Raw genomic sequence first — 17,554 nt, forward strand, 5'->3', positions numbered from 1 at the left:
GCCCCTTCCCCCTACCCCGCCCCCGAGGAGGGTGGCAGAACTCATGCCTAGGGTTGGCTGAATCTAAGGTGTATCATGTGGGCACAAGGAGGGAACGGGGAGGTGCAGGTACCAGCGAGGTCAGCCCACCTGCTCAGCCTGGGTGGGTGGCATTGGCACTTTATTTTGGTTCAGTAGCTACCAGCCGGTTTGGGGCGGGGGAGGGGGGAATAGTGGTCTGATTGACGAGTCTGATAAGGGGGATCGTGGGTGACCTCCAGGAGCAACCCTGGAGAGTAGGGCCTCCAGAAACTCAGTAGATAGTGAGGATTGTACCTGACAGGGAAAGACGTTCGACGGGAAGTCCTGACGTCAGTGGGGGCTACTGAGCAGGGTTGAAGGAAACTAGATACAAGTGTGCGTGCCTGTGCACGAACACACACAAACATGTGGCTTCCCCTGGATTTGGGGACTTCCGGAGTTCCTAACTTGTCAAATTTTACCACCATGTCTTTGTGCACTGCATTCTTATGGGCAATGCCCCGCCCCATTCTGATGTCCGCAACTCTGCCCTGAGGCTCAGGACTTTAGTGGAAACTCAGGTTGAAGTGACCCAGGGGTTTTGCCATGAATTTGCCTCTTGCATTCTAATCTAGGAAGGGAGGTCAAGGAGAAGCAAGCAGAAAGGCGATCTGGGGACTGATTGGCTGAAGGGACGGTGGTGGGAATATCCAAGGAGGTGGGGAGCCCCCAGGGCCTGAGTTGCAAGAATACAAACCGGACCTACCCATGGTCAGACTGGTTTCCAGAACTTTTGTTCCGAATCCTCCTGGGTCAGGGCACCTGGAGCATCCGGCTTTCCTGGCTTCTGCCCTGTCTTCCCACGGACTGTTGCCTTTAGAGGCTTTTAATAGTTTTTTGTTTGTTTTCTCCTTGCTCTGCCCTGACAACAAGCAAGTTAAGGGAGGAAGCATGCTTTGGCTCACAGTTTAAAGTTACAGACAACCGTGGTGGGAGAGACACTGAGGCCATTGCTTGAGGCGGCTGCTCACTTTGCATCCGCAGTCAGGAAGCAAAGAGAAATGGGTGCTGGTGGGTAGCTTGCTTGCTCTTTTGTTTGTTTGTTTTTGTTTTTTTATTTCATTTATTTGTTTGTTTTTGTTTTTTCAAGACAGGGTTTCTCTGTGTAGCCTTGACTATCCTGGACTCACTTTGCAGACCAGGCTGGCCTCGAACTCACAGCGATCCACCTGCCTCTGCCTCCCAAGAGCTAGGATTATAGGCGTGTGCCACCACTGCCCCACTGCTTGATCTTTTTTATTCAGTCAGTGGGATTGTATCATTCAGAGTGGCTCCTCCCTTCTCAGTTAACCTAATCTAGGAATTCCCCTCACAGACATCCCAGAGGCATCTCTCTTCTCTGATTCCAGTTCCCATTAAGTGTACAACAGTAACCATCTCGGGGCTGGTACAAATACTTGGTTTTTCTTGTTGTTGTTATTGTTTTTTGAGACAGGGTTTCTCTGTGTAACCTTGGCTGTCCCAAACTCGTTTTGTAGACCAGGCTGGCCTCAAACTCACAGAGATCCGCCTGCCTCTGCCTCTCCAAGTCCTGGGGTTACAGGCGTGTGCCACTGTGCCTGGCACAGAGACAGAGACTCCCCTCATTGCTTTTGGGCTGGGTTTTAATTTGAGGTACCCTTCCCTCAGTCTGTGGTTGGCCTATTGTGGCGCGTGACAGTTGAGCCCTGACACCGATTAAAACAAACAAACAAAACCAACGTTGATGTCAGTTAACTATATATCTTTGGGTCATGTCTCCAGTAAGTACTGGAGTGACTGCTGTGTGCCTGGGTGCCTGTGGAGAGATGTAGCCAAGGCGGGCTGCCTCCTCTTTGTGTCTAGTGTATGCGTACAGTCCTGTATGTGCATGTAGGAACATACACGTGTATCGTCGGTCTTCTTAGTCACTCTCCTCCGTATTATTTAGGCAGTGTCTCTCTGAACCTGGGCCTTACCAGTTCAGATTGCCTGGCCAGCGCTGCCCAGAGCTGGGATTACAGAGAGACAGCACTGTGCCCCTTCCCTACCCTGACTCCCCATGCTCCCCCCCATCCTCCCCATTACCACCGCAAACCGCCCCCCCTCCGTGCTCCCCACAGCTGCCGGAGGATTGAACGCAGGTCTCCATGCTGGTGTGACACAGACTTGAATTACCTCCCCAGCCCTAGCTTTCATCTGTCCTTGGATCCTTACAGACAACAGTGTGGTTCAGGGAAGTCTGAAGTTGCTCCCCGAGGGAGGTGGTAGACAGCCAGACAGGAGTTAGTTGTGTGGGTGTCTGGGCTCAGTGTGAATCTAAGGCCTCAGGCCTGAGTAAGCAAAGTCCCTTCTCTAGGACTGAGGTGGGTGGTGGTTGGGAAATCTCTCCTGAGTGTTCTCAGTGTCCCCGAGTGCCGGCCAGGACAGCACAAGGCATGTGTGTGTTTACCCTTCAGGCATCTTCCAACACTGAAAAGCCCTTGGAGGGCTCTGGTGGTTCTCTTTGGCCTAGTTTTGTGGCCTCTGTCTTGGAGACAGGTGCTTCTGAAGCTGGGCGTGGTGGTGCACATGCCTTTAATCCCAGCAGAGGCAGAGGCAGGCGGATCGCTGTGAGTTCGAGGCCAGCCTGGTCTACAAAGCAAGTCCAGAACAGCCAAGGCTACACAGAAAGACCATGTCTCAAACAAACAAACAAACAAACAAACAAACAAAAGAGATAGATGCTTCTGAATCTAGCTGGAGACAAGACAGTCACGACAGATGGGACTTTCCAGTGTCAGGAGTCCCAGACTAGATTTGGAGGGCTTGGTGCTGGCAGGGGTGCTCAGGGAGTTCTAGCTGCTGAAGTACGGGATTTGTCTCGTTTTGTTTTGATCGCTCACTTCCCTCTGCTTTCTTAGCATGTGGAATGCCTCTATGATTGTGTGTGTGTGGACATGTGTGAATGTGTGTGAGGGCCAGAAGTCAGTGTTAGGGGTCTTCAGTCGCTGCCCACCTTAACGTTTTTTTGAGACAGGGTTTTATTACCTGTCACTGAGTCCCATGGAACCTCCCGGCTCTGGCTCCACAGTCCCGCAATTATTAGCCTGCATCTCATGTTCAACTTTTGCATTCTGGACAACGAAGTCGGATCTTTCTTCATGTGCGCGAAGTAAGCACCTCACCGGCCAAGCAGCATCTGCAGTACCGAACCCTAGATTGTAATTCTAAAGCATTCTTTGATGGGTTAGGTGTTTTGCCTTCGTGTATGTCTGTGGACTACTTGCATTCCCTAATGCCTATAGAGTGCAGAAAAGGGAATGGGACCCCTTGGGACTGGAGTTACAGGTAGCTGTGAGCTGGGTGCTGGGAGTTGAACCCAGGTCCTCTGGGAGAGCTGCTCATGCTCTTCACTGCTGAGCTGTCTCTCCAGCCCCCAAAGCTTAGGTTTTAAAGATGTCTTCCCAGCCTGAGCAGGCTGCTCACGTGTTTCTGTGGGAATATCAGTCACAATGGTCCGGCTTCTCACGGCCCCGGGCGTCTTCACCTGCCACAGTCTGGTTTTGAAGCATCCTGAGGCAATACTGGTGTGGTTGGCATTTAAGGATCTTTTTGGAACTCAGCATTCTGGGGGGTGGCGTGGCTTGCTTTGCTTTGAGAAATAGCTCCATTCAGACCTGAGACCCTACCAGGGCAGGTCCTGGGTGACAGGCTGGTGAAAAGAGCTATAGGAAATGAATTCGTGAAAACCACAGTGGGCCAGTGAGATGGCTCGGCAGTTAACAGCCTCTGCTGCCATGCCTCATGCCCTACGGTTGATCCCTGAGACCCTTGAGGTAGAAGCAGAGAACTGACCCCTGCAAGCTATCCTCCAGTCTCCACACGTTTGCCATGACACACACCCCCACTCCACACACAACAACAACAACAACCACATAATAAAAAAGAAAACGTAGCTGCCCATCCCCGGCAATTTACCAGGCTGGTTCTTTGTAGACAGATGAGTGGCTACAGGGCCCCTGATCCTATCTTCATAAGCCCGTGGCTCTAGGCTCTAGGCCAGGGGTAGCTGGACTGAGTCTGTGACATCATTGGGGGAGCACAACCCTGTGAAGCTCTGAGGTGTTGACATTTCAGCTGCTCTTATTCTCCAATCTTCGAATTTTGAGTGTCACCTTGCACATCCCTTGTGCTGGCCCAGTGGTGAGCCAGACTCCGTGTCCACGACTAGCTGAGATTTGCATAGCACCCCTGGAGTCAGGGAAAGATTGACACTAGAGTGATGCCTGCTCAAGGCTCTCCCTGTCTCTCCCTTAACTCACAGGAGGGGACCTGAGAGCTTACTGGGTGCTCTTGCCTACCCCACCCCGACTTTCCCAGCCTGCAACACCCACCTGCCACTTACCACCCCCACCCCACCCCAGCTGCATAGGCACCAGTGGTGTGACAGTAGTTGGGCCTGGCCTGGTTCATGTGCGCTGAGGGCTGGAAACGCAGCTCCTTTTTGCTTTCTGTGTGGGGCCAGCTGCCCCTTGTAGGCTACACTCACCTATCAGTAAACATGGCTCCTCAGGGCTCTGTTGGCCTCATTCTGTGCTTCTGCTGGTCCTTGAGGATAGACGGGATTGAGAAAGTGGGTGACTCACTCAGGAACAGGGTGCAGCTTACACTAGACACATAGCTGCTGGTGAGAGAACAGAAGCCATGCCCTAGAGGCTGGTGGGGAGGAGACCCTTTCGGTGGTCTTTCTGGGCACACCATGTGCCACAGTCTGAGACGGTAGAACTCTGGAAACACCACGTGCCAGTTGCACAGCCTGAGATAGTAGAACTCAGTGCCTTGCTCCCCCACCAGCCCCCCCCCCCAGCCCTCATGGCCTCCCCCGCGAAGTGCCCCTGTGTTTCAGGCCCCACTGAGGCTTTCTCCCGGGACAATGGCGGCCCTTCACAGTACTCCAGACTCCCCAGCTACCCAGCTGGAGCCAGCAGAAGATGGGGCAGAATGTGGTGCTGACCCTGAGGAGGAGGAGGAAGATGAGGAGGAGGAAGAGGAGGAGAGAGAGGAGGCAGAGGTGGACGAAGAGCCGGGAGAGGTAGTAGAAGAAGAGGAAATGGCCACACAGGTACAGGAAGAGGTGGCAGAGGCGGAGGTGAAGGCCAACTCAGAGCACAGTGGTGGTGGTGATGATGACGATGACGATGATGATGACGACGGTGTGGAGGAGGTGCCGGCAGAGGAGCAGAGGCTGAGCGCAGGGACCCAGGAGCGGCTCGAGCCACCGGTTCTTCAAGGAAAAGGTAAGAACAGGGATCCTGTTGCTGCTGGGGGCCGTGAGAGGCTGGGGTCACAGAGAAGGGGCTGGACTGGGAGCCCCGTCTGCCCAGCTGGCCAGCTGGGTACCACTGTGCCTAAGCTGTCTCCCTCTCAGCTCTGCAGGCTTCCCAGGTGTCTCCCACGGCTCAGGATGAAGATCTGGAGGAAGAGGAGGAAGAAGAGGAGGATGAGCATTTCCTGACCCAGGTGAGCTGCCCTCCGCATGTGTGACTCAGGGCTCACTGTTCGGCCTTTTCCCCAATGGCCCTACACCCGTGGTCTTGAGCCCTCTGGTGGGTAGTGGCTCTTGAGTGAGGACAAGGCTTCAGGTTCCAGGCCCAGGGTTTTTGTGCTTCTGTTTTTCCTCAGGCCCCTGAGCTCTCTGGCTACCACCCACTCAACTGTACAGGGCATGGCTGCCCACCTCCCCCGAACCCCCCAAGTCAGGTTAGAATCTTCTAGAATGACTAGCCCCTTCCTGGGATCTGTTCTCCTGCTGTTAGGTCAGGCCTGGGCACCCACACACAGTTAAATTGGTACCACCTGTCCATCCTCAACCTGCTGACATAGCCACAGTATTTGCTGGGATCAGTCTGTGTGACATAGGAGGGGTCGTGGTAGTGAGGGTCGCCGTCCTCTCTGAAGCCTGAGGTTTTCCTCTCTGGATAGGAGATGGGTCCCTGTCACAGGGCGAGAGGGGCCCGAGAGACTGCAGTACCATCTGAGCCCATGGAGACCCATCAGTGATGAGGTGCTGGGCTGTGTTCCCCCACTGTGTTTCCTGACCTCCGTTGGCATGGGTGTTGGGAGTCGGGGCATCCTTTCAGCCTCTCTCTCTCGGGGCTCTGTGTCCTTCAGGGGTTGGTGACCTTTGAAGACGTGGCTGTGTACTTCTCATTGGAGGAGTGGGAGAGGCTGGATGTGGGCCAGCGGGACCTCTACCGGGAAGTGATGCAGGAGAATTACGGAATCCTGGTCTCCCTGGGTAAGAAGGACCCTGGAGCAGTCCTCTGTGAGGGCCGTGCGGCCTCAGCTGTCGAAGGGCATGCTGCTTTTGGCCTCTGGGTACAGGGGTTCCACACCAGGGAGAGACATCCTATGAAGCTGTTGCCCCACTTTGGCCTCTCAGCCGCACAGCCCCCAGAAGCTTCTAGGCAGGAGGAGAAAGGGTGAGGTATGGTATCGTGCTGGTGAAGGTGCCTGGGGGTGGGGGGGTAAGGAGTTATGGGAGGCAAGGCTTCCAGGGATGGACTGTGGGACATGTCAGAGCAGAGGCGGTGGGGAGGGCTGGCTCTGCAAGGGTAGAGAGCAGAAGATTTGAGCGTGGACTATCGTAATAGCGTGGGAGCCATCAGGGGCAGCCACCCCTGCAGCTGCCATCTGTCCCCTCTCCTGGGCAGGATACCCAATCCCTAAGCCGGATCTGATCTTCCACCTTGAACAAGGAGAGGAACCGTGGGTCCCAGACAGCCCTCATCCCGAGGACGGCGACATTGTCACTGGTGTCTACACGGGTGAGTATGAAATGAGTCCTGGGGAGGCCTTCTGCTAGCATGATTGCTCAGAGCCGTGTCCGGCTTCGGCTTTTACCAAGGCAAGCTCCCTGCAGCCCGGGCCCCTCTGCCTCCCCGATGCTGTTAATGCTGATGTTTGGGGGGTATGGCGTGGCTTTGAGGAGATGGGCTGCTGTGTGCTGGTCCTTGCCAAGTCCTTATGGTTCATCTCACCAAGGCCTGAGGGCTGGGATATGCCCTTAACCTTAGGAGCCCGTGAGTTTTGTTGTTTTGTTTTTGTTTTTCTGCCTTCATAAACGAAGGGCAATTGACAAGCTGGTACAGGAAGCCTCCCAGACTGTCAGTGTGGCGTGGACTAACCAGTAGTCTGGCTTCCATATCCATTTGGCCATTTCTGCATAAAGTACCCCTCAGTCCCTTCACTGTCTCCAGAGCAGCCTGTGATTTTGAGACAGAGCTCACTGCTATCCAAAGCTTACCTGACTATGCTTACGCTGGCTGGCCTGTGAGCTCCAGGGGAATCTGCCCATCTCTGCCCCTCCAGTGGGCGTGCCACCATGCTGGGTTTTTCCCCTCCTCTGGGTGCCTTGCATTGGACCAGGCTTTGCCTGTTCAACTCCCAGAACCCCACTTCATTCATATGGAGCTAAACCCACAGAGTCCAACCTGAGCATGCTGGGATCTTATGTCACATGGAATATACTGTGAGGTCTCCAAGTCTCACTAGGACTTTGGAGTGATGGGGGCCCCTTGTCTGGAAGGTGTCCCTCTTGGGGCTGGGGTGTCATCAGCCCAGGGTGGGACAATGAACTAACCTGGAGTTATCATACATGTGTATTAAAATGAGAAGATGGGAAACCTCACTCCGGCCACATGGCTGTGAGTCTGTCCTCGGAGCGGCTGGCTGAGGGGCAGCAAGGCATCTAGCCTCCTTTCTGATGAAGCCCCAAAGGAGGTTGTGATTCTTGACGACCCATGTGGGAGGCGGGTTCCACTTGTGGACACATTTCAGGAAAACCACGGAGACAGAGCTGGACACGGGCCAACGCTGACTAGCCTCTTGAGTGCAGGTTCAAGATGTGCCCTTGTCTTCCGTTCTCTTGAAGGGTCCAGGGGAAGAGTCTGGTCCTTTGCAGTGCAGGTGACACCAGGTGACAGGTGACAGGGAGTTAGAAGCTCTTTAAGAGGACTGGTTAGCTGGGCCAGTGGCTCTGTGCCCTCTGTGGCAAGCCATGGTGTTGGAGCTGGTGGCCTGACTCTGTCTGCAGAGAATCTGTTGGAAAAGGATCCCTGAACGTCTTTTAAAACAGTGGCTCTCAACCTTCCTAACGCTGCGACCCCTTTAATACAGTTCCTCATATTGCAGTGACCCCAACCATAAAATTATTGCAGTTGCTACTTCATAACTGTAATTCTCCTGCTGTTATGAACCGTAGTGTAAATATCTGTGTTTTTCCGATGGTCTTAGTCCACCCCCCTGGTGAAAGGCCATTTGACCCTCAAAGGGTCATGGGCCCACAGGTTGAGAACCGCTGTTTTAAAACATTTTATCTTAAGCCAAGTGTGGATACATGCCTTGGAGCCCAGCACTCTGGAGGCCAAGGCAGTTTGAGTGTGACGCCAGCCAAACTGGCTGTTCCATAGTGATACCCTGTCTCAGGGTTGGGGGGAGGGGTGGGGGACAAGAAAGAAAGAAACCATGTGTGAGGTCAGAGGACAACCTTGAGCATCAGTTCTCAGCTTCCGCCTCGTTTGAGACAGGCTGTCTTTACTGTTCACCACTGCACAGGCCCTGCCAGGGGGCCTGTGGGCTCAGTCCCGTGCTTCTGTGCCTGGCTTTCCATTGGTGCCAGGGATTTGAACCGGGTTGTCATACTTGCCTGGCGAACACTTTACTCACTGAGCTATTACCCCAGCCCTTCAGGGCATGTCTGATGTACCCCATGACTGCCCTGAGTGGGTACAGGTGTGATGGCAGGATCAGGGAGCAGCTCTGGCACCGTGAACCCCTCAGGTCTTCCTTCTTCCCAGGGAGGATGCTCGGTGTTGAGGGACGCCTACCTTTTTCTCTGCCCAGCAGTGCCAGCTGTGAACTGAGAGTGGCAGGACAGATACTGTCCCTAGGATGGCCATCTGGACTTCTAAATTAGTCTTGTAGTCTAATTTTCTGTCCTCTGCCCCGTGTGCGTTCGGCTGTACATGATGCGTGGGCTCCCGGCCACGTTTCTTCACTCATGTGTTGCTACCTTCTATGTGTTACTCAGAGTCCCACTTGTCCACTGGGCTCTGCTGCAGGTATCCTAGCAACCCTGGGTACCGCCTTCAGCTCTTCACTCCTGCTCATCCTCCTGACCCAGCTTCTGCCCCAGGGCCCGGTCTTTATGAACACCCTATGTGGTCCTGGGGAGATCCCTGCCCCGGCTTAACCCCGTCTTCCGCCTCCAGCTTGCACTGGGGCAGAGAATGTGGCTGGAGAAGGCGTGCCCTGCCTGGCTGCTGCCCCGGTTCCCCGTGTCTGTGTGCGCCTGGCCTTTTGCTCTGAGATACACCCTCCGTGCTTCTTCCCCTAGCACTTGACTTTCTACAGCCTCCAGAGCAGAACCTGGCCCTGTAGGGGTGCCGCATGTGTGCAGGTGTGCACCGAGCTCAGACGTCAGCATAGGAGCTGTGCGCTTTGTTGAGGCAGTCTCTCTCACTGGGATCTATGGGGCTGGCTGGCCAGCGAGCCCCAGGTTTCTGTCCATCTCTACTTTCCCTGTTCTGGGATCACAAGCACGCACTTCCTCATCAGGCTTTCCACACACGGGTGCTGGGAATTGAACGTGTGTGGTAACTGCTAGGACTAAGCCACCTCCCAGCCCCCTTTCTGAAAGTGAGGGATAGAAAGGAAATAACACACCCGGGATTGGACCTGCTTACACATTAAGATGCAGCTTAAGAGGCAGCAAGAATCCAATAACTAGCAAGTGACAGCTAGGGGGCAGTCTGGAGCCCATCACATGCTCCCTATCCCCCAGACAGGGTTTCTCTGTCTAGCCTTGGGCCTAGACTTGCTTTGTAGACCAGGCTGGCCTCAAACTCACAGTGATCTGCCTGCCTCTGCCTCCCGAGTGCTGAGATCAAAGATCTTTCTTAAGTAAGACTGATCTCAAAGCGCACACTGCCAGCCTGGAGAGAGTTGGTCTCCAGCTGGGCTGACCCAGCAACTCTCCTTTACCTAGTGATTCAGCTAAGCAGAAATGGTTACGGGAACGGGAGAGTGACAGGGAGAGGTCTCTCAGCCAAGGACAGTGCATGAAGACCCCCAGCAGGCCGAGTCTGGTACACAGCTAGAATCGCCTAGGGACACCTTAGGGCACCGGTTCTCATTCTGTGGGTTGTGACCCCTTTGGGGGTGGAATATCAGGTATTTACATTAAGATTTGTAACAGGAGCAAAGTTAGTTATGAAATAATTTTATCATTGACGTTGGGGGTGGGGTTCCTCTACAACAAGAGGAACTGCAGAAAAGGGTCACGGCATTAGGAAGGTTGAGAACCCCTGCCTTATAGAGGGTGTACTGGCGGAGTTTCACTTAGCCGTGCCCTTGAGGGAACGCGGACGATAGAGTCCTCTAGTCGTAGCCAGGGCACAAGGGGCTTGAGTCCTGCTGTGTTCCCTGGGTCCCTGGGCTTGGTCCAGGGGGAAGGGAGGTGAGGGAACATCTGGCAGAGAGGCTGGCTTACCATCTGGGGCAAAGGGGCTGATGGGAGAACAGGTGCTGGAGGTTCCGATGGGGTGAGGGAATGCTCACTCCTCCCAAAGGCCTTGGCATAGAATCTGCACATCACCCATGAAGACATAAAGGCCTAAGAGTTGCTGGTCGTTTAGAGGCCTCTCAGCAGCAATAGGGGGCATCCCAGTGCCAGTCCCCAGAGCAGGGCCACCTGCTTCCAGATCTATTAGCTTGGCCAGAGCCTAGCTTAGAGCGAAGATGCCAGGATAGGAGCTGGCTGCCTTCCCAGGCTGTAGTTCAGACACCTCCCTGGCAGGCCTTAGTGAGGATGCCAGCAGCCATAGATTTGGCACATTACTTTGATATGCCTCCTCCCTTGGGGACTGTCTCAATAAGGGAAGGAGCTTTCCCTGAGGCATTGGGGGCGAGGCAGAAAGGCGGGTCCAGATCTTACTTGGGGGCCTCAGGAGAACAGGTTGCTAAAGGAAAGAAAATGGTAACTTTATGGGGGCCTGTGTCCCACAACGCCTTGTCAGGATCCCTGGTTCTTTGCAACTGCTGATGATGGACTGCCTCCATAAAGCCAGTGTCCTACCCTGTAGCCTTGGAAGGGACTGGCCCACTCAGGGTGCCGGGAGTAAAGGACGTGGGTAAGGGGCCCAGCTTGGCCCATGCGGGAGATTGGGGCATCTGCCATGGGAGATCTGGGGTGGAGCACAGTGGAGTAGGCTAGTTTATGGCTTGTAAATTACCAGGATTATGTTTCAAAGGGACAAACCTGTAAGACTGATACCACCAGCTACTGTGACAAAGAGGCTATCTGTGGTCAGGTGACATTTGCAGGTAAGGGAAACTGGTGACAGCTGTCAGTCTCAAGGGTCTCAACCTGCTACCTTGGTGGCTGGGGCACTCTGTGTGCCCCTCCCACCTTTTCCTTATGGTGAACAGGAAATCTGTTTGACCAGGGCCTGAGCATCCCCAGCTCAGGACATGGGTTGTAAAGATGTCTTTGTGGCCATGCTGTGTAATCTAGAGGGCTCTGAGCCTCTGCTTCTTCCTGGAGGCCTTCCTAGTTACCTTTCACCTGCAGTCAGATGGCTGGGAGCGGATGTTAGGTGCAAGACGGCCCCCATCCCTACTTTATTACCCTGTGGGTCTGGCTTTGGCCCTCAAGGTCACCTTGCAGCCCTCCCCACTGCCTTCTGTTAAGGCACCCAGGTTTGAGTGTCAAGTCTCATAGCAGGCCTGACGGATCCCCACCCGAGACTGACAGAGACTTCGGTGCTGTGTGAGGTCCGCCGGTGGGGTGGCTGTTACTTGAGATGGCATTCACGGCTGTGCCCTCCAAACTCTCAAGCAAACACTCTGGAGTGAGAAATGAGGAAGCAAAGCTGGTCTCCCTTAGGGTCCTCCTCTCCCAGAAGCCCAGCAACTTCTGGAGGTCTCACCTTGGGGTGGAGCCAAGCCTGGCTTTTCGGGGGGGGGCGGGGTTTCCAGTAGTGGCCTCCATCGCATCACGGAGCCTAACACAGGCCTCAGGCTGGTTGAGCAGTGGTCATGCCAACTGCAGAGGTAGCAGGAAAATTCCCTGAGGCCTCTTTCAGGGCCGTCCACCCTACAGAGCTCTGTGAAGTGGGGTAGGGTGCGGGGGCGCACCTTCTAAGCCAGCAGACATTCCTGCTGCTCCCAGCCTGTCTTCTCAGCTCTTGGCAGAACTAGGTCCTGGAGAGTTACAGACTGGCTCAGAAACCCCGCAGGTGGATTGGTTCCTCAGCACCAGCCTCCCCTGCCTTCCTGGGCTCCAGTTAACAACCATGGAAGCCTCTCGCCAGAGCCTAGGAGAGTCTTTCTGCTCCTATCGTCAGCCTAGCTTGCCTGTCCCTTGGCCAGCTTCTCCCTGCCCCAGGGCTGTCCCTGCCTTCCCAGGTTTGGAAAGTTGTGGCTGGACAAGAAGGGGACATCCAGCCAGTTACAGGGTCTCTGCCACTCACGGGCACAAGGCTACTTCTCATCACTCTGGTTGGCAGCTGGGGGTGAGCTCAACTTAGCAATCTTTTTCCCCATGTAAACCTTATAAATGATATATTACTATAACAGTGAGAAAAAATGGTGTTATAGACTAAGAAAAAACAAAGAGGCAGAGGCAGGAGGATCTCTGTGACTTCGAGGCCAGCCTGGTCTAACAGAGTGAGTTCCAGGATAGCCAAGGCTACACAGAGAAACCCTGTCTTCAAAAACAGAAACAACAACAAAACCCATTTTCTTTTCTTTTTTTTCGAGACAGGGTTTTTCTGTGTAGCCTTGGCTGTCCTGGACTCACTTTGTAGACCAGGCTGGCCTCGAACTCACAGCGATCCGCCCGCCTCTGCCTCCCAAGTGCTGAGATTAAAGGCGTGCGCCACCATGCCTGGCTCAAAACCCATTTTCTTTCCCTCTCCTAAGAAGAGCATGTGTGTTCACATCTGTGGTTAGGCCTTCACAGTTCTCTCTGGCTTCATGTGAATGACATCTAGTGTGCGGAACAAAGACTGATGGGATGGGGGATGGGGGGGTGGTACTTGACATGTGAAGCCGGCCCTGGTTGAGACTAATTGGCCCCAAACCATGGCATCTGTGGTCCAGGCTTACCCAGGCCAGTGGCAGTCTAAACAGGCCAGACCTTTGCCCTCAGAATCAAGTGGGTAGGAGCTGAGCCCTTCAGTCGCTGAGACCTGAGGTGGGCCTGAAGAGCGAGGCAGTGGCACACGCAGGTCCTCTGAACACCTCAATGCACCGTGGTCCAAGGAGTGCCCCTGTGTCTCCTGGGTGTGTCATGGTGGCATGGTCAGTGTGCTCAGTCCCTGAACAAGGTGTCTCTACAGACCTGATCCTAGAACCCACAGTCCCCAGGAAGAGTGAGTTAGGAGGGGTGCGTCTCAGTGGGAGGGGGTCAGTGGCAGAAAGTCCCAGAGGTGCTCACAATATACACGCAGTCACAGCTGCCTTAGAGTTTCCCACCCAAATGCAGAGTTCAGGAAAATGAAGTGGGGGGTAGGTGGAGGGGGGTGTCGTGTTTGACTTCTCACAGGGAGGAACTCAAGACACCCCTCACCCTACAGCTCCTGGGGCCTCTTTAAGGTGAGAGCCCACAGCTTCTTCCCTGGCTGGCCATCCATCCACAGACTGGCAAGCCCTAGGCTTTTCTGGCCAGGTGTGCAACTTAGGCCTGTTGTAAGGATTTCAGGGTACCGCTGCCATGGCGGCTGATTTCCCTGCCAAGCTCCTGTACCACCATCCTTTTCTCTTTCACCTTCAGGAGCCTGGTTCTGGAACGATGACATAGAGGACCATGAGGAGGAAGATGACGAGGACTTCCTTGCTGAGATGGCAGAGGAGGAGAATGAGCCACCAGGGCTGTGGTCTGCTGCCTACGGCGTGGGGGATGTGCCTGGGACTTGGGGCCCTGACGACTCAGATTTGGCACAGACTCCAGAGGGCTGGGGACCCAACCCGGGCAGTCTCGGTATCCTGGCAGAAGAGTTTGAAGCAAAACATTTCCTGTCCAGCAGGGAGCCTGGGGAAAACTTTCTGGCGCCCTGGGCTTTTCCTGCAGTGACCGTCCCCATCGGACATCCGGAGACCACTTGCGACGTGTGCGGCAAAGTGTTCCCGCACCGTTCGCGCCTGGCCAAGCACCAGCGTTATCACGCGGCCGTCAAGCCCTTTGGCTGTGAGGAGTGTGGCAAGGGCTTTGTGTACCGCTCGCACCTGGCCATCCACCAGCGTACTCATACCGGCGAGAAGCCCTTCCCGTGCCCGGACTGCGGCAAGCGCTTCGTCTACAAGTCGCACCTGGTCACGCACCGGCGCATCCACACGGGCGAGCGGCCCTACCGCTGCGCCTTCTGCGGCGCGGGCTTCGGGCGACGCTCCTACCTGGTGACCCACCAGCGCACGCACACGGGCGAGAGGCCCTATCCGTGCCTCCACTGCGGCCGTAGCTTCAGCCAGAGCTCAGCGCTTGCCCGCCACCAGGCTGTGCACACCGCTGATCGCCCTCACTGCTGCCCAGACTGCGGCCAGGCCTTCCGCCTGCGCGCCGACTTCCAGCGTCACCGGCGGGGCGGTGGCTGCACGGAGCCCAGCAGCGGCGATGGCGCACGGATGGCTCCCCACGAGGTGGAGATGGCAGTCGCAACTGTAGCCACGGCGGAGCCGGAGGAAGTGGAGGCCCGGCCCGCAGAGAGTGAGGAGCCCAAGGGTGGCGTCCCAGATGGAGACACAGAGGCTGAAGCCAGAGAAGATGAGGAGGTGGTGGCAGCTGCGACGGCAGAGGCGACTGTCCCCAACAGCAAGAAGGACCTCGAGCCAGACAGGCGGTTCCGTGAGATGGGCAACGGCCTGGCTGAGGGCGAAGGGCCTTCCTCGCACCCGCTCGGCTTCCACTTTCCCATGCACCCCAAGTCGTGGCTGCATCCAGACAGTTTCCCCATACTGGGGTTCCCCGAATTCTCTGAACGGCTGCAGGCCGATGGGCACCTTCTCTCCCGGCCTCTGGCTGCCCCGCTGTCCTTACAGGGCGCGGGGTTGGCTTGCGACCCGTTCCGCAGCGCGGGCTCAGGAGGTGGGCCGGATGGTGGCCTGCGAGCCTTCGCGCCCGCCGTCGGGTCACTGCTGTCGGAGCCCGCGCCCGCCGCGCTGGCGGAGGAGGAGAGCCCGTGGATCTGTTCGGACTGCGGCAAAACGTTCGGGCGGCGGGCGGCGCTGGCCAAGCACCAGCGCTACCACGCGGGCGAGCGGCCGCACCGCTGCGCCGACTGCGGCAAGAGCTTCGTGTATGGCTCGCACCTGGCGCGCCACCGGCGCACGCACACGGGCGAGCGGCCCTTCCCGTGCCCGGAGTGCGGCGCTCGCTTTGCCCGGGGCTCGCACCTGGCGGCGCACGTGCGCGGCCACACGGGCGAGAAGCCGTTCGTGTGCGGCGTGTGCGGGGCGGGCTTCAGCCGGCGCGCGCACCTCACGGCGCACGGGCGCGCGCACACGGGCGAGCGGCCCTACGCGTGCGGCGAGTGCGGCCGGCGCTTCGGCCAGAGCGCGGCGCTAACGCGGCACCAGTGGGCGCACGCCGAGGAGAAGCCGCACCGCTGCCCTGACTGCGGCAAGGGCTTCGGCCACAGCTCGGACTTCAAGCGGCACCGCCGCACGCACACCGGTGAGAAGCCGTTCCGCTGCGCCGACTGCGGCCGCGGCTTCGCGCAGCGCTCCAACCTCGCCAAGCACCGGCGCGGCCACACGGGCGAGCGGCCCTTTCCCTGCCCCGAGTGCGGCAAGCGCTTCTCTCAGCGCTCGGTGCTCGTGACGCACCAACGCACGCACACGGGAGAGCGGCCGTACGCGTGTGCCAACTGCGGCCGGCGCTTCTCGCAGAGCTCGCACCTGCTCACGCACATGAAGACGCACCGTGGGCAGGGGGGCGCGCAGGCACAGAACACCTCCACCAAGGCCCCTGCGCCTGCCAAGGCAACGCCGCCACCCCCACCGCCACCGGGCTCGGGTTCTGGGTCCGGAACGCTGCTCGAGTTCGCGGGAGGAACCAGCTTCGGCTCTGATCCCGCCTCGTTCGCCGGACCCTCGGGCACCTGTGAGGAGAGCGTCCTATGAGACCTGTTGAAGCGCGCGGCGCCCCCAGCTCCTTAGCAGGCTGAGGATTCCCAATTTTGGTTGTCCGAGGTCTCTCTCGCCCCGAGCTTCAGATCTCACTTGGGCGCGTGGGCGCCACCATGATCAAGAACGCCCCATCTCTGGATCTGTGCTACAGGGATGTTGGGCAAGGCCACTAAGTTCATCGTGAATTCCGATTCAGGTGGATGGTAGAGCCTGTGGCTTGGGAGCCTGTCATCCGGCTTTCTGACACATCTGGGTATCTTGGTGGGTTTGGCCTCTTCCCATTCTCTCTGGGAGATTCGAGAACCGTCTTCCGGTCACTTTAGTGTGTCCAATAAGTTTTCAGGACCTAGTTCGTGGCAGGCAGGAGCGTCAATGGGTCTGGGGGAGGAATGGAGGTGCAAATAGGGAACACTTTTGTTCTGTCGACTGTGAGTATTTATTTCCATCTCTTATACGACCTGAAGAGTGTGGGGAGGAGTTGAAAAAGCAAGATACCAAGTGGTTAGCCAAGTCCCCAGGGAGCTGGAAGCCTTAGTCTTTGGAAACCCTCATTGCAACCCCTAAACACAGGTCTGTCAAGCACTGGCTACAAGGTGTAGGTTTTGTTATTGGTATCCACTCTAAAGTTGTTGGTTGTCTAGTGGCTGCAAATGGCACACATGGACATCTTTGGAGTGCCTAGTGTGACCTAGTCCCCAGACTTTAGTTTCCTAGCAGAGCCCTCCTCACTGGAGCAGGTGCCTGCGGATGGGTCCCTGTGCTCTGGCAGCCTTTCACAGCACTGGGGCGGGGTCCAGGAATCTTCTTCCTCAGCCTTTAATAAGGGCCCTACATCCTCTGCCAACCACCTCGTTCTGCTTCTGCCGTGACCCTACTCTAGAAGCAGTTAGTGAGCCCGTGGCTCACAGTGGGATTGGCAGCTCGCACAGTGAACTTGAGCTCACAGCGCCTTACTATGCAAGGCCCTCGCACACAGGGTGGATAGCTAACTCCCCAACCCTAGACTGTTGGCATCCCAGGTGTGGCTCAGACGAGCCCCTCCCACCCTCCATGAATTACAGGCCAAGGTAACTGGGAGCTAGAGAAGGGAGGTGTCCACCCAACTGCATTCCCTTTTAGATCTAGATCCTTTGTAGTAGTGTAGACACGCCCTTGGGGCCAAAGGGCTAACAGGCAGGCTGCAAGGTGCTGGGTGGGTAGTCCATGGGTGGGAGGAGAGCCTGGCCAGGTGAGGTGCAATGGAGAGAGAGACATGGGTCCTGACTGGTCAGCAGTGGCCTCTCTGTCCCCCTTTTCTTCTCTTTCTCTTCTGAAACACGACAGACTGTGAGGGTGCCATCCCCATCCCTCCTGGTCCCCAGCGGTC

General features: G+C 56.4%; 1 protein-coding gene across 1 annotated transcript; it reads left to right on the plus strand.

Moving 5' to 3' along the window:
• The first annotated feature begins 4,414 nt into the window (after positions 1–4,414).
• Positions 4,415–16,442, plus strand: Znf316 (zinc finger protein 316). Its single transcript, XM_051161094.1, has 5 exons — positions 4,415–5,297; positions 5,429–5,520; positions 6,172–6,298; positions 6,714–6,827; positions 13,838–16,442. The coding sequence occupies exons 1-5, from the start codon at positions 4,934–4,936 to the stop codon at positions 16,180–16,182; spliced, it is 3,042 nt and encodes a 1,013-aa protein (XP_051017051.1). The 5' UTR covers positions 4,415–4,933; the 3' UTR covers positions 16,183–16,442.
• The last annotated feature ends 1,112 nt before the right edge of the window (positions 16,443–17,554 follow it).

This window comes from Acomys russatus, chromosome 19 (assembly GCF_903995435.1).
Source record: "Acomys russatus chromosome 19, mAcoRus1.1, whole genome shotgun sequence".
NCBI lineage: Eukaryota > Metazoa > Chordata > Mammalia > Rodentia > Muridae > Acomys > Acomys russatus.

Coding starts and splice junctions, on each gene's coding strand:
- Znf316 (XM_051161094.1), top strand. CDS start 4,934: ATGGCGGCCCTTCACAGTACTCCAGACTCCCCAGCTACCCAGCTGGAG. Junction 5,298..5,428: donor ACCGGTTCTTCAAGGAAAAG/GTAAGAACAGGG, acceptor TCTCCCTCTCAG/CTCTGCAGGCTTCCCAGGTG. Junction 5,521..6,171: donor ATGAGCATTTCCTGACCCAG/GTGAGCTGCCCT, acceptor TGTGTCCTTCAG/GGGTTGGTGACCTTTGAAGA.